General features: G+C 59.5%; 4 protein-coding genes across 5 annotated transcripts; 2 read left to right on the top strand and 2 right to left on the bottom strand.

Annotated features, from left to right (window-relative positions):
- Positions 1–3615: 3615 nt before the first annotated feature.
- GFUS (GDP-L-fucose synthase) lies at positions 3616–7768 on the top strand. 2 transcript variants are annotated; one of them, XM_049826175.1, is made up of 11 exons: positions 3616–3983; positions 4962–5123; positions 5215–5329; positions 5552–5680; positions 5764–5837; positions 6062–6195; positions 6351–6415; positions 6628–6694; positions 6775–6854; positions 7073–7172; positions 7627–7768. In XM_049826175.1, exons 2-11 carry the CDS (start codon positions 4972–4974, stop codon positions 7680–7682), a joined length of 972 nt encoding a protein of 323 aa, XP_049682132.1. In that variant the 5' UTR covers positions 3616–3983; positions 4962–4971; the 3' UTR covers positions 7683–7768. The 2 variants fall into 2 exon arrangements, 1 of the variants encoding a protein (XP_049682132.1); XR_007509258.1 differs by lacking the exon at positions 7627–7768 and having other exon boundaries at positions 3878–3983; positions 6540–6694; positions 7073–7129.
- A 326-nt stretch (positions 7769–8094) lies between these two features.
- On the bottom strand, positions 8095–11712 carry LOC126050662 (protein brambleberry-like). Its single transcript, XM_049828832.1, has 11 exons — positions 11668–11712; positions 11338–11481; positions 10759–10912; positions 10570–10677; positions 10289–10456; positions 10028–10210; positions 9818–9917; positions 9435–9496; positions 9089–9198; positions 8670–8752; positions 8095–8528 (listed from the first exon to the last, which is right to left on the bottom strand). The coding sequence occupies exons 1-11, from the start codon at positions 11710–11712 to the stop codon at positions 8417–8419; spliced, it is 1269 nt and encodes a 422-aa protein (XP_049684789.1). The 3' UTR covers positions 8095–8416.
- A 665-nt stretch (positions 11713–12377) lies between these two features.
- Positions 12378–15384, top strand: PYCR3 (pyrroline-5-carboxylate reductase 3). Its single transcript, XM_049826155.1, has 6 exons — positions 12378–12484; positions 13450–13514; positions 13797–13976; positions 14207–14419; positions 14553–14645; positions 15003–15384. The coding sequence occupies exons 1-6, from the start codon at positions 12403–12405 to the stop codon at positions 15183–15185; spliced, it is 816 nt and encodes a 271-aa protein (XP_049682112.1). The 5' UTR covers positions 12378–12402; the 3' UTR covers positions 15186–15384.
- Positions 15385–19063: 3679 nt separating this feature from the next.
- TIGD5 (tigger transposable element derived 5) lies at positions 19064–22177 on the bottom strand. Its single transcript, XM_049826101.1, has one exon. The coding sequence runs from the start codon at positions 22112–22114 to the stop codon at positions 20258–20260; it is 1857 nt and encodes a 618-aa protein (XP_049682058.1). The 5' UTR covers positions 22115–22177; the 3' UTR covers positions 19064–20257.
- Positions 22178–22197: the final 20 nt, after the last annotated feature.

Raw genomic sequence — 22197 nt, 5'->3', positions numbered from 1 at the left:
TGGGGCACTGAGGACCAGGTGCAGGAACAAGCCTGTGACACTGCTTTTCTGTGAAGAGGGGGCTCCTGCAGGGCTGCACGGCCAAGGAGCTGCCGGGGTGGGCATATTCCCTTGTGCCACCCTCCTACCTCTCTGTCTCCCAACTCGGGCACTCAAACCCACATCTTTGGGTACCAAAGATCTGTGGTTCCCCAAAAATCGCTTATGACAAGTGCCAGTCACTTTTTCTTCACCTTTCGTGTTTTTATTTTTCACTCTCTGTAAAAAGGCTCCTGCAAAACAGGTGAGCTCTGGGCTGAGACATGAAGTCGCAGTCTCCAGGGCTATTGGCAGCACTGAAATATTCATCAAAAGCAAATTAAGAGACGGTCTCTAGAGCAGCTGGAGTCCAGAGTGCTGGAGAGCTCTGTGCGCAGCTGGAGTCGGCGTCGTTTCAAGGAGGAAGCTTTTGCCTAGGAACAAAGCACTTTCCTAAAATCAAAACCAAACATCACCTGCCTCAGAGCTGGGCAAGGAGAGGGGGAATGGGTTTGGATCCGTTTGGCCTTTTTATCTGGTGATTTAGTGTAAATAGCGCATCTCTCCTGCAGACATGCTTTGTTTGCCTTGAGGGGCTTACCTCAGCTCATCTTAAAGTATTGTCTAATCAATAGAAGACAAACTCAAGTAATACCTGGTTTTATGAGCGATAGTTGTTCACCTTGGAGTTCAGCCAGCTTGACATCAACCTTTGTGCTGAAACGGGTGCAGGATCTCCCCTCCCCACAGCCCTGGGACGTGCCTGAGCACCCAGGCCCGGCGGGATGTCTGTCTCATGCTTCAGAGCGTGTCTCAGCCCAAACTTGCTCCAGAGGTGCTCATTTTGGGCAGAGTCAGCTCAGACGGGTTCAAGGGAGCACTGGGAGGAGACTCATAACCACATTGCCCTCTGCCCAGAGGATGGATGGACCAGCACATGCCTCTCTCCCATCCACCCAGGGGAAGCCAGGTACCTTTGGTTGCCCCCTGCCCAGTTCTATGCACCCCATTCTTAGGAGACCCCAAGCCAGGCATGCAGTAGGAGGGATGTGCTGGAGGACACACTCCAGAGATGCACATGAAACAGGTGGCACTTCTCCCAGTGTCTGACTCCCAATGGGACTCTTAGCCACCCAGCCAGGAACCCCATCTCAGAGCAGCCCCAAGCCCCATCATGGAGTGGTCGCAGCTTGCAGCCATGCATGGCCTTTTCCCTTGTCTCTCTCCTTCAAGAGGACTGGACTCGGCAGGGCCAAATGCAAAGCAACGACGGCAAGGACATTACTGCACAGCAGCTCTTCCCAATCCCATGAACCAGGAGTCTGCGAGGAGTCTGATTCGTTCCTGTCCCACCCTAAGTCAGAAATTTTCCATTCAAACTGCTCCTGGTTCATATTTCCTACGATGAGAAAGCATACATCATTAGCAAGAGCAAGGGGGTCTAGGAAAAGCCATGGCTTTTGCTCCCACTCCCATCCCAGCGTCCCTACTCTGTGGCTCTGCAAGACTATCTCATGCTTTTGGACAACTCTCCCATTGCCAAGGGGCTGCACGTTGGTGGGAGCCAGCCCCAACCCCTATGGAAACTGGTGGGACCTGGGCTGCTTGGGACAAAATGAACTTCAGCTGGCTGAAATCACGCAAGGAGGGAGGCACAGGCTGTACTGCAGGACATCCCCCGGAAAGGGGCTCACTTCTGGTGTGCTGTCTGCCTAAAAGCATAAAAAAGAGCCACAAAACTGAAATCCAAGTGGGAAAGGGATGCTTAGAGCTGGTGCATCTCACCTGGCCTCCTGGAGCTTGGCCGCAGCAATACAGCATCATCGTGAGCTGGCTTCCACGCTGGGATGGGCTGCATCCAGGCAGCTCGTACCCATCTGCCCCACTTTCCTCAGAGGAATGGGGAGGGTGGAGCAGGGAGTGGGGCTGGAGCCAAAACCAGGCTAGTTCAAGAGAAAGAGGTCACCCACAAGGAAGTTTCGTTATGGAAACAACGCGTCAGATGAAGCAGCGGTTCTCCGACGGCGATGGGATCTGACCAAGCCACCCAAGCTTTATCCTGCCTGCTGCAAGGTCCTGGGCTGTCTGCTGGTTTGTGTCACACAGAAGACCAGCCCAGTTGAAATGAGTCTCCTCCAGGCTTTCATCCTTAACTCACAAGATCCTGCTAGATAATAACAAAAGTCTGGGTGTTATTTCATTAACAAAAGAGCCCTGCTCTACCCCATGCGGTCACCTCAAGTTTACACCTCTCCCCTGCGATCTTCCCTCATGCTCTAACATTGCTTTGGTAATTAGCTTCAGAATTACCATATTTAAATCCAGCACCATAGTTATTCAGCTGCTGCCCCAGCAGCTCCGGCTGTGCCACCTCCCAGCGATTCCTCGGCCGAAGCAGGGGTTATACCTAATTAGTCTCCGAGGTTCGCAGGATGCAGCAGGAAGCTCTTATCCTCCCATCAGCACGTGGAAAATCTTCCTTGGCCTTTTGCATTTCCCTGGCTTGCCTAATGGATGCCCCATCACTGGAAGTGTTCAAGGTCAGGTTGGATGGGGCTTTGAGCAACCTGATCTAGTGAGAGATGTCCCTGCCCATGGCAGGGGCGTTGGACTAGTTGATCTTTAAACGACTCTTCCAACCCAAACCATTCTATTCTATAATTTTACCATGTGGCAAGCTGGAAGCGCAGATGCACCTGGATGTGGGGTAGTTGTGATTCATCCCCCGCCTTGAGCCGGTGCAGGTGGAGTGGGACATGCAGGAAACATCAACATGAGGTTTCTTCTTGCCAAACCCTGGCGTCTCACAGAAGATGAAAGAGGTGATGCTGTTTGCAGGGCAGACATGGGATTAGCTGGCACGGAAAAGGAGCTTCAGTGCTTCATCCCTGGCTCCACATGCAAGACCAGCCAGGGCATCCTGTATCATGGGGTGAGGAAACAGAACCAGGACTGGAGTCGCTCATGGGAGCGGAATTTTGGAGTTGGGAAGGCCCTGGGAATGTGCTGGGACTCACCCAGCTGGGAGAGGGGTTGGGCATTTCCATGGGACACAGCTGGTCACACGAGCACAAGGTGATGTATTTTAATGTGCAGCAGGAAAAAACGCCCCCCTCCCAGAATGGTGTCCCCAACCATTCAGCTTTTCTCCAGATTTTCCCACAGGAAAAGGGCATGTTCCCATTGCAGGTCTCACCCAGGAGAAAGGAGGAGGGAGAAGAGCGAGTGAAAGATCCGTAATATCCTACTGCTTCTCGGCATATCTCTTTTGGGTGAAAAGTGGGAATTCCTGGGTGGGTCTCCCTTAATCCCATTTTTCAACATTTCAATTTCGCGCGGTGTGATCCCCTTTGCCTCACAGAAATCCCAAAGGAAAAGCCAGCTGGAGCGGGGGGGGGGGGGGGGGGGGGGGAGTGTGTCTTTGAAACCACCCACTGGAAAGCTCTGCTCATTTTTTAATCTCAGTTTAAGTGCATTAAAGATGATTAAGCCTTTTCTCACCGAAATCCCCTCTTGACGAGCCCTTTGTGTGAGGGAGGAGGGGGAGGGAACCTGTGCACCCCCTTCCCCTGCACCGCTGCCTGCTCTCTGCCGGCCCCCGACCGCCTGGGCTTGCACCGGCACCCCCGTGCAAGTGACGGGTGGTGGTGCCGGTGTCCCCCGGGTGCTGCGGCAGGTCCCGGTGCCGGTGACCCCGGACTCCATTTCCCGAGGAGCCGAGCGGCGGCGCCCGGTGATGGCGGCGGGGCGGCAGGAAGCGGGGCCGAACGCAGCCGAGTCGAGCCGAGCCCCGCCGGACTGAGCCGAATCCAGCCGAGCCCTGCCGGACTGAGCCGAATCCAGCCGAGCCCCACCGAGCCGAGCGCCGCCGGGCCGAGCCGAACCCCGCCGAGTCCCGCCGGACCGAGCCGAGTTGAGCCGAACCCCACCGGACCGAGCCGAGCCGAGCCGAACCCCGTGTCGGGGTGAGACGGGACCCCCCCCTCCCCGCCCCAGCCCCATTAGGGAGCGTTTTGGGGGGAACAGCCTCCCCCCCACGCAAGGGTGGTCGGGGGGGTGTGGGAGCGGGGTGGGAGGACACACAGTACGGAGGGGAGAGCCTCGGGGGGGTTGTGAGGGGTCTGGGGGGGCCCCCGCGGTGGGAGGCTCTGGGTTGGGATGGTGGGGGGGGAGGGGGCAGCAGGGAGGAGTGGCGTGCAGGGCTGGGGTTTGGGGTGCAGGGGAGATGTGGGGTACAGACCTCGGACTCGGGGTTTAGGGGGAGGCATGGGGTGCAGACCTGGGATCTGGGGTGCAGGAGGAGGTCTGGGGTGCAAACCTGGGGTGCAGGGGGAGATTTGGGGTGCAGAGGGAGATTTGGGGTGCAGGAGGAGAGCCGGGGTGCAAAACTGGGGTGCAGGGAGAGATTTGGGGTGCAGACCTGGGACTCAAGGTGCAGGAGGAGATCTGGGGTGCAAACCTGGGGTGCAGGGGGACATTCGGGGTGCAGACCTGGGACTTGGCATGCAGGAGGAGCTCTGGGGTGCAGGAGGAGATTTGGGGTGCAGACCTGGGACTCGGTGAAGGTGTGGGGCGAGGCTCCATTTCTGGAGGCCTTGCAGTGCCGCGTGGCAGGGTCTGGCCCCAGCCCAGGTGCCACCTGCAAACTGGGAGCCCACGGGCCACCGGCCAGTTTCATTAGTTAGCAATTACAGCTGACGAGTTTCTGCTGGCCTGGCTGCGTCACCGCCAAACACGCCGCTTCCACTTTCCTTTTCTCTTTTTGCTGGTGGAAACGGGTAAACCCCCCCACCCAAAAAATAATGATCCCACTGACTTGGCACATGGCTGATGTTCATGGCTGATGCTCGTGGGTGCCCATGCCAGGGTGGGGGTGAGCTCGGTGGTCCGTAGCGGGGTGCACCCTGAGGTGACCACAGCTTAGCCCCCCCCATTCCCCACAGGGTTTTGGCCATGACGGAGGCGACGGGGCTGGTCCCCAAACGCATCCTGGTAACGGGTGGCACCGGCTTGGTGGGGAGAGCCATCGAGAAGGTGGTGGCTGATGGAGAGGGGCGGCCAGATGAGGAGTGGATTTTCGTGTCCTCCAGAGATGCTGACTTGACGTGAGTTGACCGCATGGGTTTTTGTTTTTGCTTGTGAACCCCCCTGGTCTGCTCCCTTGACGCTGCTGAACCCCAAAATTTCCCATCCCAGGAACGCTGCGGAGACCAAAGCCCTGTTCGAGCAGCACAAGCCCACCCATGTCATCCATCTGGCCGCCATGGTTGGGGGCCTCTTCAAAAACATCCGCTACAACCTGGATTTTTGGGTGAGCATCCAGCAAACAGGCGGTATTGGGGTCCCTGAGGATGCTACAACCCCATGCTTTCCCCAAGCCGGGACATGGGGACACAGGGACTTGGCCTGCTCTGCTCCCAGGGCCAAACCAGAGCTCATCTGGTTTCTAGAGTTATTAATGAGTTATTACCCATAGGATGCAGGATTTTGGGGGTCCCCACCCCACAGATCTGACAAATCTCTTCATCCCCAGAGGAGAAACATCCATATCAACGACAATGTCCTACACTCAGCCTACGAGACGGGAGTGCAGAAGGTGGTCTCCTGCCTCTCCACCTGCATCTTCCCAGACAAGACGACGTACCCCATCGACGAGACTATGGTGAGCATCTCCATCCCTGTGCACAGTCCAGGGAGGGGTCGCTGCCTTGCTTAACTCTTAACTCTATGCTCTTTTGTCTCCAGATTCACAACGGGCCACCTCACAGCTCCAACTTTGGCTACTCCTATGCCAAGAGGATGATTGACATCCAGAATAGGTGCGGGGGGGGACATGGGAGAGCCCTTGCAGGCTTCAAGCATCCACTGATTATCAGGGCAAGGGGAATCCCCTGGGACTCCCAAGAATTAAACAGAGCTGGGGAGATACCTGGGCTCAGCAGATGGAGATGCTGCTGGCTGGGGTCAGCTCTGTGCCAGAGGGGTGGATGCCTGTAGCTGATGGACAACCCACCCGCAACCCCCCCCCACTGCTCTCGCTCAGGGGCTACTTCGAGCAGCACGGCTGCCGCTTCACCGCTGTCATCCCCACCAACGTCTTCGGGCCACACGACAACTTCAACATCGAGGATGGCCACGTCTTGCCAGGACTCATCCACAAGGTCTACCTGGCCAAACGTGAGTGTGGCAAGACTTCTTATGGCTTTTTGGGGGGAGGGTTGGTTTCGGGGGTTTTTTTCCCCCTTGCTTGCTCCACAAGCTACTCTGCAGGGTAGCCAAGATGGATGGAGGTGGCTCCGATGCTTATGGACATGCTCTCCTTCCTCTTGCAGAGACTGGCTCCGCTCTGACCGTCTGGGGCACAGGCAAGCCCAGGAGACAGTTCATCTACTCCCTGGTATGCGTGGCCTCAGAGAGCACTAGCCTCCCATGGCCTGGGGAGGGTAGGGTATGGGTCTGCGGGGGGGGGCTGGTGCCTGGACCCCAGTAAGGTCTGAGCCCACCTGGGTTGTCCTGGGCAGCATTGGCCATCCTCAGGGTTGGGTCCCCTTGCGATGGGAGGGCTGGGGGACAGCAGCCACCCCCCAAGAGCCATCTGCCCCTCCGCAGGACCTGGCCCGGCTCTTCCTTTGGGTCCTGCGGGAATATGATGAGGTGGAGCCCATCATTTTGTCAGGTAAGCCCTGTCCGCCCCTCACCCTCCACCCCCTTTTCAAGAGGATGGGGGAACAGCCACAATCATACCCTTCTCCACAGTGGGAGAAGAAGATGAAGTCTCCATCAGAGAGGCAGCAGAGGCGATCGTGGAGGCCATGGATTTCAGGGGAGAGCTTGTTGTATCCTTCACTGGAAGCCAGCCCCCCTCATTTGCAGGGCTGCTGCAGCATGGGGGGCACCCCACTTGCCACCAGTAGCTGTAGAGCTCCAGGGGAGATTGCATGGTCCAGAGCTGCACCTTGAGCATCCCACTCGCTGCCCCAGCCAGGACATGGTGGGGCCAAGCGAGACCTGGTTTTTCCCCCTCTTTGGTTTCCCTTAATCCCTCCCACCCCAGTTTGATACCACCAAAGCAGATGGGCAGTTCAAGAAGACGGCCAGCAACGCCAAGCTACGGCACTACCTGCCTGGCTTCCAGTTCACACCCTTCAGGCAAGGTGAGGTGGGGGGGCTCCACGAAACACAGAGGTCCTACCCACTGCAATTAGCCTTGGCGGCATCAGGGTGGTCCATCGTTTCAGTACCTAAAGGGTGCTTTATAAGAAAGATGGCAACAGACTTTTTAGTAGGGCCTGTAGTGATAGGACAAGGGGTAATGGTTTTAAACTGAAAGAGGGGAGATTCAGAGAAGATCTAGGGAAAAAATTTGTTACGATGAGGGTGGTGAAACACTGGGCCAGAGAGGTGGTCGATGCCCCATCCCTGGCAGTGTTCAAGGCCAGGTTGGATGGGGCTTTGAGCAACCTGGTCTAGTTGAAGATGACCCTGCCTGTGGCAGGGGGACTGGACTAGATGACCTTTAAAGGTCCCTTCCAACCCAAACCATTTGATGATTCAATGAACAAACTGCATTCCCAATCCCAAAACCCATCCCATCTTCTCCTTCCCCAGCCGTGAAGGAGACCTGCACCTGGTTCAGCACCAACTATGCCAATGCCAGGAAGTGATGGGCCAACACGACACCGGGACCGGCATCACCAGGCACCGGCATCATCCTCTTCAACTCAGGGTTGTCCTTTGGTGGGGCAGAAGAATGGGGCTTAGGGGGGGCGGCAGGGGGGGGTGGGGGTGTGACAGTGACATTTCCAAAGTAAAAGGGGGCCAGAGCCCAGCGAGCAGACCCTGTGTTCCTGCCCGCTGCTGGGAGCGGCGCAGGACGCCCAGGGCAGGGGGGAGGACGGTCGGGGCACCCCAAAGTCACTGGGACCCCAGACCAGGTGGTAGTAGCCAGCTGGAGCCACCACCACGTCCAAGAGGCTAATTACCTGTAATTAGGCCGTAATAAAGGGAAGGTGATCAGGGTTCCTCTGGCACAGGAATGGCAGCCAGGCATTTGCTGTTGCTTTCGGTGCGTGGGGATGGTCCTGAAGACACCAGCAAAGCCACCCCTGCCCCAGCATCAGGATGGGGGTGGGGGGAACCAGAACGGGGAATGCTAGAGCTGTAAATATGACATTTATTAAAATATATGCAAATAGTATAAAACTGGTGGGGTGAGGATCATCTGCCCTGCAGCACAGTCCCATACCCATGTTGAATAGCACTCTTAGGGTCCTGAGCACCAGTATGTGTTCTCCACCAGGATCTGGAAGAGCCAAAAAAAGGGTTTAAAACCCCTCTGGGAGGGGGTAGAGGGTCAAACATGGGGGCATGAGTCCATGGCCAGGCTGCTGCATGAAGCTCAACAAGTGCTGTGGACATGGCAGAAGTCCTGCCCGGGGATGGCTTTCTTCCGGCATTGCTGCCCAGCCTTGGTGAGCCCCTGGCACGGGGACCGTGGGGACAGCAAGGACCTACGGAGGAGAGACCCATCAGCACCCCAGGAAGCCCCCAACAGGGCTGTCCCCCCACTGGCAGGTCACTGGCTGCAGCCCAAGGTGACGCCAGCCCCTGGTGTCCCTGGAGAAGGGACGTCCTCTATGGTTGGTACTCACAAGTTGCTGGCCAGAGACTGGCTCAGGTTGCAGGGTTTGGGCTCCCAGCGTTTCCCAGTACCCAGGGCCGGCTCCAGCATCACCTGGTTGGGGAAGAAAGGGTTTAGACAGGGCATCATCCATCCCAAGTGACCCTCCTGTGCTGCAGGAGTTGTACCCAGGGGACATGTGGGTCATACAGGATGGGTGCCTTGGCCATCCTTGAAGGACGCACCCCTCCACCCAAAAGTCATCTTTAGGTGTCACATCCTCAGCCCTGGCCCCTCTCTCACTAGGGTGTCCAGCACCCAGAGGTGCAGTCACGATGAGGACACCCCAGCCCTAGAGAAACTGACCCTCAGGGGGACCCAGCTGGCCCCTAGGAGAAAGGTCTGGCCCAACCTGGGGACCTGGGGACATCCCCCTCAGCTCAGGCTTACCCCACACGAGCTCAGCTTTGTCCTCCAGGCACCGCAGATGGGTGACACCCACCCTGCTAAGCAAGGGGTGTCCCCTGCCATCCCTGGGGGCTGCTCCAGGCACGAGGGCTCTGCAAGAACATGGCATGGGTGGTGACACACTTCCAGACCTGCTGTCCCCAGGTGTTGGATGGGGACAACCTGAGGTGGTGCACATCCCCTAGAATAGCCTGGGGACACTGGGGTAACGCACATGCTCCAGCACAGGATGGGGATATGCTGGGGCTTCAGACCCCTGTCCTACAGCCACCACACCTCCCACCTCATGGTTATCTCTTCCATGTCCCCCTGCCCGGCCAGCTCTTACCTTCCAGGCAGCTCATCTCCATCCTCTCCAGCTCCTCCTGCAACAGCTCCATTCTGTGCTCCCTACACGGGAAGAAGGAAACCTGGAGCTCTACCACCTTCGTGGTTCCTTCTTCACCCCCATCACGATGGCAGCCCCCTCTCCAGCCTCCCCACACCCTCCTCCAAGGCTGAAACAGGGCAGAGAGCTGGGATGAGGTGCCCGAAAGTTGCAGGCAAGCCATCAAGATGCGTCCTGCCCCCTCTTGGGGACCAGCACCCCACCCTGGGGACCTCTGCCAGATGGCAGCAGGATGGGACATCCAGGATGGGTGCCCAAGGCTGGGTCCTACCAGTTCCCAAGGGTGCCACGCACGTTCCCATCCTCCCCCAACCATCTCCTACCTATCCGGGGTGGAGGTGAGCCGGTGATGGGGGTCCTTGCAGGGAAGCACCAGCCAGGCTCCCCCAGCACCGCGGCGGGTGGCTGCCACCAGCCACTGCCCTGCAGGGAAGCGAGAGGGTGGGAGAGGGCAGAGCACCCCCCAGCCCACCCCCGTAGCACCCCCAGGGCAGCGTGGGCCCACTCAGGTGTCCCCCCCGACCCGTCCCCACCTGCCACGGCAAGGGCCAGGAAAGCGGAGAGTGCCGGGATGCCAAGGAGCTCGCCGAGGGTGCTGGAGGCGAGGAAGAAGAGGAGGAGGATGGCACGGGGCAGCATGGGCACCAGTAGTGCGACCAGCAGGACAAAGTAGGAGCCGTGTAGGATGCAGGTGGAGATGGCACTTGGGCTCCAACCTGCGGGACAGGGAGCAAGAGCCTGGCGTTGGCACCCACCGGCACCCATCCACCCTCCAGCACCCATCCCCAGCTCACCAGCTGGGTTGAGGTCGGCGTGGAGGTGCTGCAGATGGATCTCCAGCCGGCTCCGTGCATCCTCCATGGTCGCCAGCATCAGCCCCAGGCTCTGGTTGACCTGCTGCAGCTTCTCCATCACCTCCTCCACCCGGCGCTGCTGGGCCAGGAGAAGGGCCAGGTCGCTCTCTGCACGTGGAGGAGACGGATACGGCATCAGGATGAGCCTCTCCACTGGAAGAGCTGCACCCAGAGGTGTCCCAGTGCAAAAAAAAGATGGGAATGGGGTTTGCTGTGCCCACCTAGTTGGGAATAGACATCCTGATCTTTTTCATGTGCATGGTGGATGTCAGACAGGACAACCCGGTGCCCTTCCCGGAGCCCCACGGCCCCTCGGCTGCTCACGTTCCCTGTAGGGAGGCACAAGAGGTTGGGTCGGTCCCCAAGGTGGGACGTGGGGATGTAGTAGCATTCCAGCTGGTGGCTCTTACCCATCCGCTGGGTGATGTCCTCCATGAGCTGGGCCACCCAGTGCCGCCCGTCGGTGATGAGGGTCTCACCCAGTGCCGGTCGTTGCAGGCTGGGGTGGATGGGGGTCTCCGGTCTCTGCCGCAGCCACCCAGCCGGCTGTTCCTCCTGCCCCTCCTGGGGTGAATATTGGGATGCTGGTGATGGGGGGGTGGCCCCACAGCCCCCCATGGCGATGCCCACCACCACCGTAGGAGGTGGTTGATGGGTCTCCCCATGGGCACTCCCTCAGCATTCCAAAACGAGCCCCCAGTGTTTAACCTCCATCCCATGGCGCTGGGGAAAGAGGGTTTGGAAAAGCCTTTGGAAGCGAGGGTGTGGGAGGGGGATCAGGAGTGGAAACCACCTGCCACAAGGGAAATTGGCTAAACAGGGCTGGTTTTACCCCAAAACAAGGATGAGGGGCTGAGCAGAGGTGGCTGGGTGCAGCTCGGGCTCTGCGGCTACAAAGTTTGGGATTTGGGGGGGGATGGCAGATTGCATTGGATTTGGGGTAGAATTGGAGAGAATAGGATTTGGGATGCCCTGTTCTGGCACTTTACCATGTCTGGCGTGCAGGGGTACATCCGGAGACCCTCGACGCTGGCCGGGCAGTTGACCAAGTCTACCCCCAGCTTGGCCACGTCCTCCTTCTCCTCCTCCTCCTCACTCAGGTTGGCACAGGACGAGCGGAGCCGCACCACGACCTGGCGGCAGCACTGGTGTCAGCAGAGCTCAGCACCCATGGGTGCTCCTGACACGGCCAGGGTGGGGGTACGGAGAGGTTGGTTTTGGGTGTGAAATAAGGAGAAAGGTGTGAGCCCACCCCAGCACTTGGCCTCCCCCCCCCCCCCCAAAAAAACCATCCCATGCCAGCACAGGGCACCCCACACCAGGCAAAGCAGTTGCCCAGGGTGAGGGGTCCTGGGGACCCCCATTTCCCAGGAGGGAGCCCCACGGCCACACCTGACAGTGGCAGGAGTCCAGAGGCGACAGCTCCCAGCTCGTGGCTTCAGCCTGGAACCGGTCGTCACCCGTGGTCACCTCGAAGGGGATGTGGGGGGGGGATCCCCAGCTCTGGGGGGGGTCCGCAACTCCTCTGGGAGGGTGCCGAGGCCCAGCCACCCAAAAAACCCAGCAGTAACACAGAGAAACAGCAAAGCCCAGCGACTCCGGGACAACATGGTGGTGGTGGGGGTCCTGCGGGGGAGAAAAGGGGTGGGTGGCACCCCGAAGCCGGGAGCAGCGCCCCAAATCCAAGGAGAGGTTTGGGGGACACCCTTCCCCCCCCCCTTCCCAATACACCCAGTTGTACCAGTGACGTTGACCCCAGTCCTGGGGGTGGGTGGCAAGGGTTGGGGACCGTGTCGTGTGTCCCCCTTTTCCACGGGGGGGTGGGGGGGTGTCCCCACGCGTGACGCTGAGCGGCTCCACCCCGGACACAGCCACCGCCCCCACGTGGCACCTGCGCAGCTCCCCGCCCCCTTTTTTTTTTCTCAGGCCCCGCCTCTTATAGCCAGGCGCCGCCAATGGGCGAGCAGGGGCGGGCAGAACTCTGCCAATGGCTGTTCGGAGGGGGTGGGCGTGGCCTGAAGGGGGCGGGGCGTGCCCGCGCGGCGGCCGGCGGGATGGAGGCGGCGGAGCTGCGGGTGGGATTCGTGGGTGCCGGGCGGATGGCGGGCGGCCTGGCCCGGGGGCTGCTGCGGGCAGGTACGGGCAAGGGGGGGCGGACAGGGGGTCCCTGCCCCGTAGAGAGACGTGGGGACATGGGGACAGCCCTGTCCTGACCCCCTCCGTGGGGTCCCTGCCCTCCCCGGGGGTCCCTGCCCCGTAGAGAGATGTGGGGACATGGGGACAGCCCTGTCCTGTACCCCTCCGTGGGGTCCTTGCCCTCCCCGGGGGTCCCTGCCCCGTAGAGAGATGTGGGGACATGGGGACAGCCCTGTCCTGTCCCCCTCCGTGGGGTCCCTGCCCTCCCCGGGGGTCCCTATCCCATAGAGAGATGTGGGGACATGGGGACAGCCCTGTCCTGTCCCCCTCCGTGGGGTCCTTGCCCTCCCCGGGGGTCCCTGCCCCGTAGAGAGACGTGGGGACATGGGGACAGCCCTGTCCTGTCCCCCTCCATCAGGTCCCTGCCCCATAGAGAGATGTGGGGACATGGGGACAGCCCTGTCCTGTCCCCTTCCCCGGGGTCCCTGCCCTCCATGGGGGTCCCTGTTGCACAGATCACTGTGGAGACGTGGGGACAGCCCTGTCCTGTTCCCCTCCTCGGGGTCCCTGCCCCACAGATAGCGGGGACACAGCCCTGTCCCTCCTCCCCGGGTGTCCTTGGTTGTCCCTGCCCCATAGCGCAGTGTGGGGATGGCCCTGACCATACTCAGAAGCTGGGAGATGGTCCCTGCTTTTGGGGTCACCTCCCTTGTCACTGCACTGTGGCACAATGGGGTGCCCACAGCCATCCCTGTGGGGTGCCCGTGCTGACCCATGGGGGACTTATGCCGGACTGGCAGGATCCGGCCTCGGCCCCTTTGCTCCATGTCTCCCAGGCTGATCAGGCTGGGTTTGGAGGAGAGGAGCACACCCCGGCTGAGATCAGGGTGCCCGGGCTGCGCTGGGGTGTCCCCACCACCCTGGGGCCACCCCGGCTGCTCACCCTGGTCCCCATGTTCCCCAAGGGAAGGTACCAGCCAGCAGCATCCTGGCCAGCGCTCCCTCAGACAAAAACCTGGATGCCTGGCGGGTAAGTGGGAATGCGGGATGACAAGCTACCCCGCTCGGTGGCCGTGGCAGCGGGAGGCATGTTGGGGTGTCCCTTGTCACAATTTCGGGGTACCCTTTCCCCCCCATGCAGGGCTTTGGCTCATCCTTCTCAGATCTGGGCAAAATCTAGGCAAAGCCTCAGTGGCTTTGTGGCTGGAACGGGTCCCCAAGCTGTGTCCCTGCATGAAAACGTGCCTTGCCCATGGGGGCTGCCGGGGGTGGGGGGTGCCGGGCTGTGACACCTCTCCCTGCCCGCTGGCAGGAGTCGGGCTGCCGGACCACGCACTGCAACCTGGAGGTGCTGCAGGAGAGCACCCTGGTCTTCCTGGCCACCAAACCCCACATCCTGCCGGGCGTCCTGCAGGAGATCCGTCCCGCTGTGGGATCCCACCACATCGTTGTCTCGCTGGTGGCTGGCGTCACCCTCCAGACACTGCAGCGGGTGAGCCTTCTCCTCCTCCTCCTCCTCCTCCTCCTTCCATTTGCACCCAGGCCCGTGGAGAAGGACACGCTGCTGTAGCTCTGTCCCCACTCGGGTTGCATCCCCAGGTCCTTTCCCCATGGACCACGCTTCTCCGACAGTCCCAATGGGTGATACCCACCGGTGTCTCAGGGCACCTTTGGGTGCTGCCCGGAGCTGGCACCTCTCCTCCCATCCCCATCTCTCCTCAGCTTCTCCCCGCCGGGACCAAGGTGCTGCGGCTCATGCCCAACCTGCCGTGTGTGGTGCAGGCAGGGGCGATGGTCTTCGCCCGGGGCAGTGGTGCCGGTGACGAGGAAGCCGCCCTGCTGAAGAGCCTGCTGTCCTCCTGCGGGCTCTGCGAGGAGGTCCCCGAATCCTACATCAACATCCACACCGGCCTCAGCGGCAGCGGGGTGGCCTACGTAAGCACCCATGCTCGGTGGGCACCGGCTCACCGGCGGGACACAGGATGCCGGCAGAAATCCCACCCGTGCGGAGCTGGGGCTTGGAGTCCCACCTTTTGCCGTGCTAACCCTCGATGCTCTTCTCCCCCAGGTCTACCTGTTTGCCGAAGCTTTGGCTGAGGGAGCGGTGAAGATGGGCATGCCGGGCAGCTTAGCCAGCAGGATCGCGGCTCAGACGCTGCTGGTAAGTCGGTGCTGTCACTTGGGGACACCCAGCATTGCTCCTCTCTCTCCTGCCCCACAGCTCCCACCTGGCTTGGGCACCCCATCTCCATCGCTGCCCTGGGCTCTGCAGCACCCAGCAGGGTGGCAGAGCGAGGGAGGAGGCACTGGATGGCCTCTTGCCTCAGTTTCCCCTCTTGAAACCAAAGATGAGGCCACCAGGAGACAGGAAAGGGCACAGTAGTGGGAGAGATGCTTTGGCACCTCGTCATCTGCCACGAGGTGTGGGCGATGGGAGGATGCCGCCGTCCAATCCCTGGGCAAGGAGAATGGGATTTGGGAGGTCCCCTTCTCTCTTACCCACCCTGGTCTCCCGTAGGGTGCAGCGAAGATGATGCTGGAGTCAGGGGAGCACCCGGCGAAGCTGCGAGGAGATGTCTGCACGCCCGGGGGTACCACCATCCACGCACTGCACCAGCTGGAGAAGGGCGCGCTACGGGCCACCGTCATGAATGCTGTGGAGGCGGCCACCAACCGGGCTCGTGACATGGCCGAGGACTAGCAGCCTGGCTGGGGATGAGCTCCTCCATCCTGTCCCCCACGGGGCAAGAGGGGCGATGGGGATCAGACCGAACCCCTTCAGGGACCCCAACACCCCTGGGAGACTCTGGCTGGAGGTGGGAGATGGCGTGGACCCACGTTCATGCCACGTGCTACCTCTGCAGGGCTGGGACCAAATAAACACGGGCAGCATGATCACAGGCTTGGCTCTTTCTGATCGCTTCAGTCCTGGGGGGGGCTACTGTACCCAGCATGAGGTCACCTCCATGGGGAGGTGACAGCCACAGGTCCCTGGGCCAGCAGGGAAGGAGCTGATGCCACGCTGGCTCTGTGCTCGTCAGGGATGGAGCTGATGCCATGCTGGCTCTATGCTCGCTGGCGCTGTGCCGGGATGTATGTCACTGGGGACAGGGAAGAGGATGGGGTTTTTGGGGACAGGGTGATCCCAAGTCAAGCCTGCCAGGCCTGGGCAGAGCGGCCACATCGCCGTGGCAGAAAGCAAGGACCATCGCAGGTGCCGTGAGGATGCTAAGGGACCTTGAGAAGTGGGGAGCTGGCAGGATGATGCTTTGGGGGCGAGCACAGAGAAAGGCTTTGATTTCCCAAATCAATGCCGAACAGGGGTGCTCAATGTTCGGGTTACACATGTGCACCGATGCCTCCTCCTCTGCTCGCCTCCGGAGACGCGTGCATGAACATGGAGCTGCTATCCACATTCCAGAACCACGGGTGAGAAGTCAACCAGCTGAAAAACCTCCACCTCCTAGCCCAGCTGGGCACCAGTATTGCACCACGGTCCTGCAGACAGGTCCCTGTCCAGCAGCGAGGCGGCGGGATGGAAGTCCAGACCCGCTCTCTGCCCGGGGGTGCTGCACATGAAGGGAAGAGAAACTCAAAGCTTGCCTATCTGGAGAGGATCTGAGCCTTCTGCATGCCCCAATTAAGCTTTGTTTGCCTCCTGGCACCTGCACGGATGCAATTAGTGATGATTTGCAAACCGCTTTAAAGATGAAAGGCTTTTTCTGGGCAAAACATCGCTGGTGAAACAGCTGGATGCTGAGCCTCTGGCTCCTGTGGTTTTGACCCTGTCCCCAGGGATGCCGGCACCCCAGATGCCAGTTGCACCAAGCCAATTGACGCGGCAGCCCTATGGTGCTGCCGGTTCATGCCAAGGCATGACTTCCCTGGGCACCTTCTCGAGGCACCTAATTAATTGGCAAAGCTACACAAAAGCCGGAGACGGAGCTTGAGCCTGCCCATCTCTCTGCTTCCCTGTGTAGCCAGGGAAGAGGCTCATGGCACCTACGTGGTGCAAAAACCTAGTGGTCTTCAAGGTTTTGAAGCCACTTGGTAGCTCCTTTGTCCTTCTTCTGCCTGCTTTTATCCCTGCCCTGTCCCCAGTTCCCCTCCAAGGCGATTCTGCCGGTATCTCTGAAATATGCAGCCTTATAATTTCATTCTTGGGCGTCTCCATCTCTTCTGTGTCCTCCACAGCACTCTTTAACGTATCTGGCCAAAAAGCCATGGCCAAATCCAGCCCCACCGCTTGTGACGTGGCTGACCCCAGCCCCTGCCCCTTCCTCATCTCCACGTGTCCTCCGAAAGTCTTTTGGGTTTTCAGGGTGTCTTTCAGAGAAGTGGCATGTTCAATCCCAAAGCCAGGATGCTGATGACCTTCATGATTTTGCTAAGCACTAGTTTTAACGAAACCAGCTTAAATTCCATTAATTTTATTTAAAAAGCCAGCACTCACTGCAAGTACATTATTGCCACTACCTTACTGCTAATACTCCTGCCTTCAGGAGAGGCACCTCACCATGCCTTGTAAGATCAAGGAGCAGATCCTCCTGGAAGACACGTTGAAACATATGGAAGGTAAAGAGGTGATTATAGAGACAGCCAACATGGCTTCACCAAGGGCAAATTGTGCCACACGACATCGTGGCCTTCTACGATGGAGTGACTGCATTGGTGGACAAGGGAATAGCTACGGATGTCATCTACCTGGACTTCCATAAGGCCCCTGATCCGGTCCCACGCAACATTCCTGCTGCTAAATGGGAGAGAGATGGGTTTGATGGATGGACTCTTAGATGGATCAGCAGGATGGCCATGTCCAGAGATACAGTCAATGGCTCAAGTGGAAACCAGTAACGAATGTTGTCAATGGGTCCGTGCTGGGACCAATACTATTAAATGTCTTCATCAATGACATACATGGTGGGACTGAGTGTCCTCCCCCCAACAAGTCTGCAGATGACACGAAGGTGAGTAGTGCAGCTGATTCCCTTGAGGGAAGGGATGCCATCCAGAGGGGCCTGGACAGGCTGGAGGAATGTGCTGACACAAACCTCCTGAGGTTCAGCAAGGCCAAGTGCAAGGTCCTGCACCTGGGTTGGCACAATCCCCAGTATCAACGCAGACTGGGGATCGAGGGATTGAGAGCAGCCCTGCAAAGGACGACTTGGGGGTATTGATGGGTGAAAAATAGGCCATGAGCCGGCAATGGGCACTCACAGCCCAGAAACCCAACCGTATCCTGGGCTGCATCCAGAGCAGCGTGGCCAGCAGGTCCAGGGAGGGGATTCTCCCCCTCTACTCCACTCTGGTGAGGCCCCCTGGAGCACTGTGTCCAGCTCTGGGGTCCCCAGCAAGAGACAGACACAGGCAGGTCCAGAGGAGGGACACAGAAATGGTTTGATGGATGGAACTCCTCTGCTATGAGTAAAGGCTGAGAAAGTTGGGGTTGTTCAGCCTGGAGAAGGGAAGGCTCTGGGGAGATCTTCTTGTGGCCTTTCAATAAGAAAGACAGAGCAATGGTTTTAAACTGAAAGAGGGTAGGTTTAGACTGGACATAAGGGAGAAATTTTTCATGAGGAGGGTGGTGAGACCCTGGACCAGATTGCGCAGAGAAGCTGTGGATGCCCCATCCTTGGAAGTGTTGAAGGTCAGGTTGGATGGGGCTGCAAGCAACCTGATCAGTGGAAGATGTCCCTGCCCAAGGCAGGAGGGTTCGATTAGATGTTCTTTGAAGGTCCCTTTCAACCCAAACCATTCAATGGTTCGATGTTCTCACCTCCCAAACCAGGCCAAACGGTGCAGTGACTGCACCCAGGCTCACATACACAAGAAGCGAAGACCTCCAGCCCAGTACTTTCTGAGCTTGGCAATGTTCTTGTCAACCAACTGAAGACTTCTTTAATTCACAAACTACTGCTTGAAGTGATCCACATCCCAACCTCTAAAATGTTTTCATGGGGTTTTTTTTTTGGTGCAAAAGATTATAAAAATAAATTCAAACATGATTTTACATTATTATATCCCGTTGGTGGATAGAAGTCTGTGTTCAAGCACAGCAGCATCAAGCCCCGCATACATACCATTAAAAAACCAAAGCTAAGGGAGAAGCATGAAACAGGTGAGACACCACGCAGCATGCTGGCTGTGAACCTGGCAGCAGCCAAACAGCAGAAATCAAGGTCAGTTGGGTTTGCGGGGAAAAAAAAGTGTCCTTCTCCCCTAATCCAAAGTTTTTCTCAACATTGGTTCTGCAGTGGAGTTTCATGATCTGAAAGGACAAACCTCAGCTCCAAATTTGACTTTTTGTGTGGTTTTTTTTTTCTTGCTACTCCCTATATTCCCTGGCAAACTCATTTATCAGCAACTTAATGCTACTAATAAAGTAAAAAAATCAATTTAGGGAGCAACCACAGCAGCTCGGGCACCTGTCTGGCCCTGCCACATTAAACGGACTGCAGAGAGGTGGGGAACACGATGGAGAAGACCACAGCAAGAGGACAAAACTGCATGCAGGTCCCCCTTCTGCCACCCCCCCCATCCCGCTAGGATGGCTCTGCCTGACCGTTATACAGAAGGAAACCCCAAAGTGGGAATAAAAATCCATTTAATTTCCATAAACTCTGAAGTTATGAGACAAAGACCCGACAAGTAAAAACACCCACGCTGCCTGCTGACATGGGGCACGGCAGCACTGATGAGTTGGGTTTGTTTTCGTCCTTTCAATAATTTGTCTAAGCAGGCTAAAATGTCATCCAAATCAGGTCAAGAGCTGCTAAATTCACATCTGATGCCTCTGGTATTTCAAGGCAGTGCCGGGAGCTCTCCCCGCTCCCACCTCAATTCACGATGCACGTCACACCGGCAGCCGTCTCCCCTGCACCGCGAGATGCATCCTCCAGCCCCAGCCGCCCCGCAAACCCCGGCGGGAGGACACCTCAACCCCCATCCCTGGAGCCTTCAGCTTCGCGAGGATGCTCGGATGATGATACCTGTTTCAGCAGGTCTCCGTGGTCCTGATGTTCACAGGTGTGGGGCTGTCATGGGAATGATGGAGGTGACCCTCTCCGGGGAGCCGCAGCTTCTCGGATGCCACCCAACTGTCCCTGTCCTGATCCAGTGCATGAAGAAAGTTGTCTTAAACCAGCCTCAAATCTCCCCAGTTTAACAGGACTCCGTTTTGGCAGCAGGAAGGACGTCACCAGCCTCTTTCAGGGCAGAACATTTGCCTTGCGGCACACCAGGAATGGTCCCTGTCCTGCCAGCTGTACCCACCTCAGCTCCGCTCTGAGATGGGTGGAATTACTTAGCGTAACTTCCCCCATCGTCCCAGCTCCTCGCGGTGACACCAAGCACATCCCTCCCTCAGCCCTCCTCCCCACAGGGTCGGGGGGACCAGGCAGCACGGAGGGCATCCACCCCCTTCTAGCAGTGCCGGTGACCAGGGGGCCACCCCCGCTCAATCTCATGAGATTTTAAAAAATTAGCACCTCCTAAATATACTTAGGGTGAGGAACAACCCTCGAATACGCAACGTACGGAGGAGTTGTTGCACAAAACCCCCCGTTAGCCCTAAATTGTAACCCCCCCCGCCATAGCCGTGATAACCCAGGGGCGTTCGAGCCTCCCGAGCACCAGGGACTGCCCGTGACGGAGGGGTGAGGGGAGCTGGCACCTGCACCGCCAGCCCCCTGGGACAACCGGGATGTCCCCAGCCCCGTGCCCCCCACCCCAAGCGGGGCGGTTGGTAGCCAAGAGGTCGCGGTTCACCCTGCCCTAGGAATGGGGGCTGCCGCCGCGGTGCAGCCGCTGGGCCATGCTGATGAGGGAGCGGAGCTGCACCAGCTTCAGCGGCCCCACTTGCCGGGGGTCCTGACCCTCCAGCCAGCGCAGCGCCGTCTCCAGACCTCTGATGGCTTCCCGAGCCGTGGGTAGCAAGGCATCCCCTCCTTCCCCACCCCTTCTGCCACCCCCATCTCCGGCAGCTGCCTCTTCCTCATCCTCCTCTCCCCCACAGCCTCCAGGACCTTCCTCCTCAGCATCCTCTTCCCCATCATCCTCCTCCGTACCCGGGGCCGCATCATCCAAGTGCAACCAGTCGGCCACCTCCTCGGGAGCCAAGCGCTTGTAGGCCAACGCGGCCAGGTGGGTCAGGTCGCTAAAGACTTTGCTGTCCCCACCGCCTTCCTCCCCGCGGGGGGGATCTCCGTGCTCTTCCTCCCCGGGCTGGGGCTCGAAAGCGGCACGCAGCCCCAGCAGCCAGCACTTCTCAATGGAGCCGGGAGGGATGAGGTCCCAGGAGAGGCCGGCCAGGTACAACATGTCCTTGAGGAGGAAGGACCGCACAAAGTCCATGGGGCCACCCGAGCCGCCGCCGCCGCCGGCCGCGCACGAGACGGCCAGGCGCAGCAATTCCCGCTTGTAGAGCTGCTTGAAGGCGGATACCACCCCCTGCTCCAGCGGGGCCGGGATTCGGCCTCCTCCTCCAGCCGAGCCGCTCCCGGCAGGGCCCTTGGAGAGGAAGAGGGCGCGGATGGAGCCGTCAGGCGTCTGCAGCGGGGGTGAATCCTCGGGCCCCGTCCCGGAGGGGGTTGGCGGCGAGCTGAGCAGCAGCACGGCCTTCTGCTGCAGGCAGCTCCGGCGCAGGTAACGTTTGACGCCCGGCACAAAGTCTTCGAAGAACCAAGCCCGGAGAAGGGCCGGCCCCAGCCTGGCCTCTGGGCTGTAGCGGTAGCAAGCGGGGAATTTGTCCTGGTTGTGATGGCGGAGGCTGGGGGGATCGCGAAGGCCCCCGACCACCAGCGGCTTGAGCTTGTGGGAGCCGGTCAAATTGGCGGCCAGCAGCACGGTGACACGCTCGCGGGGAGCTGGCCGCCGCCGCGCCGTCGTTGTCGCCGTCGCCCCGCCGGTCTGCCCCGGCAGCAGCTTCCAGTAGAGCCCCGTGACGTTGGCGTTGTAGATCTGCTCGTCGCCGTAACCCCCGGCGTCGGCGGCCGGCACCGGCGGGGCCTCGGGGCAGGCGGCGGCGGGAGCCCTCTCGGCTTCGGTGGGGAGGCCGCCCTCGCCGTAGATGCGTTGGCTGGAGATGCCGTGACGCTTCTGCCAGCGCCAAAACCACCCGTGGCTGGCCTTGAAGGTACACTCGGGACCGTAGATCTGCCGGGCGAAGGCCTCGGCTTGGGCTTGGATGAGGGGGCCGGAGAGGGGGACGCCATGCTGGCGGAGGGCGAGGAACCAGGCGTAGACGGCGCGGTCGATCTCCTCCTCGTTAGCCAGCCTCATCTTCTTGCGCTGGGTGCCCACCTCGCCCCCCAGCTGCTCCAGGAACCACCGCAGCTTGGCCTCGTCCTTCAGCCAACCCCTCAACGTACCCCCCGGCACCCCGAAGGCCCGGCACACCGACGCCTGCCGTTCGCCCTTCTTCACCCGCTCGATGGCCTGTAACTTGTCCTTGATGGAGTAAGCCCGGCGCAGCGACATCTTCACCGAAACCCCGCCGCCGCCGCCGCCGCTACCACCGCTGCTACTACTACTACTACTAGTACTACCACCGCTGCCGCCGCCCCCCCGACGCCCTCCCGCCATCTCTCCCGGACTCCCACCCGTCTCCGGTTCCAGCTCCCCCCCGGGCATGAAGCCGCCCCCGCAGCCATGAGACGGCGCGATACCGGGGGGAGGGGGGGGGGGCGCGTTATAACCGGGGTGGGAATGGAGCG

This window comes from Accipiter gentilis, chromosome 2, assembly GCF_929443795.1.
Source record: "Accipiter gentilis chromosome 2, bAccGen1.1, whole genome shotgun sequence".
Lineage (NCBI taxonomy): Eukaryota > Metazoa > Chordata > Aves > Accipitriformes > Accipitridae > Astur > Astur gentilis.
The sequence above is the reverse complement of the archived record's forward strand: the minus strand, read 5'-3'. Positions and strand labels throughout refer to the sequence as shown.

Coding starts and splice junctions, on each gene's coding strand:
- GFUS (XM_049826175.1), top strand. CDS start 4,972: ATGACGGAGGCGACGGGGCTGGTCCCCAAACGCATCCTGGTAACGGGT. Junction 5,124..5,214: donor TCCAGAGATGCTGACTTGAC/GTGAGTTGACCG, acceptor TTCCCATCCCAG/GAACGCTGCGGAGACCAAAG. Junction 6,416..6,627: donor GACAGTTCATCTACTCCCTG/GTATGCGTGGCC, acceptor GCCCCTCCGCAG/GACCTGGCCCGGCTCTTCCT.
- LOC126050662 (XM_049828832.1), bottom strand. CDS start 11,712: ATGGGGGTCCCCAGGACCCCTCACCCTGGGCAACTGCTTTGCCTG. Junction 11,482..11,667: donor CTGGGCAACTGCTTTGCCTG/GTGTGGGGTGCC, acceptor TGCTGCCGCCAG/GTCGTGGTGCGGCTCCGCTC. Junction 10,211..10,288: donor CGCCGACCTCAACCCAGCTG/GTGAGCTGGGGA, acceptor CCTGTCCCGCAG/GTTGGAGCCCAAGTGCCATC.
- PYCR3 (XM_049826155.1), top strand. CDS start 12,403: ATGGAGGCGGCGGAGCTGCGGGTGGGATTCGTGGGTGCCGGGCGGATG. Junction 13,515..13,796: donor AAAACCTGGATGCCTGGCGG/GTAAGTGGGAAT, acceptor GCCCGCTGGCAG/GAGTCGGGCTGCCGGACCAC. Junction 14,646..15,002: donor TCGCGGCTCAGACGCTGCTG/GTAAGTCGGTGC, acceptor GGTCTCCCGTAG/GGTGCAGCGAAGATGATGCT.
- TIGD5 (XM_049826101.1), bottom strand. CDS start 22,114: ATGCCCGGGGGGGAGCTGGAACCGGAGACGGGTGGGAGTCCGGGAGAG.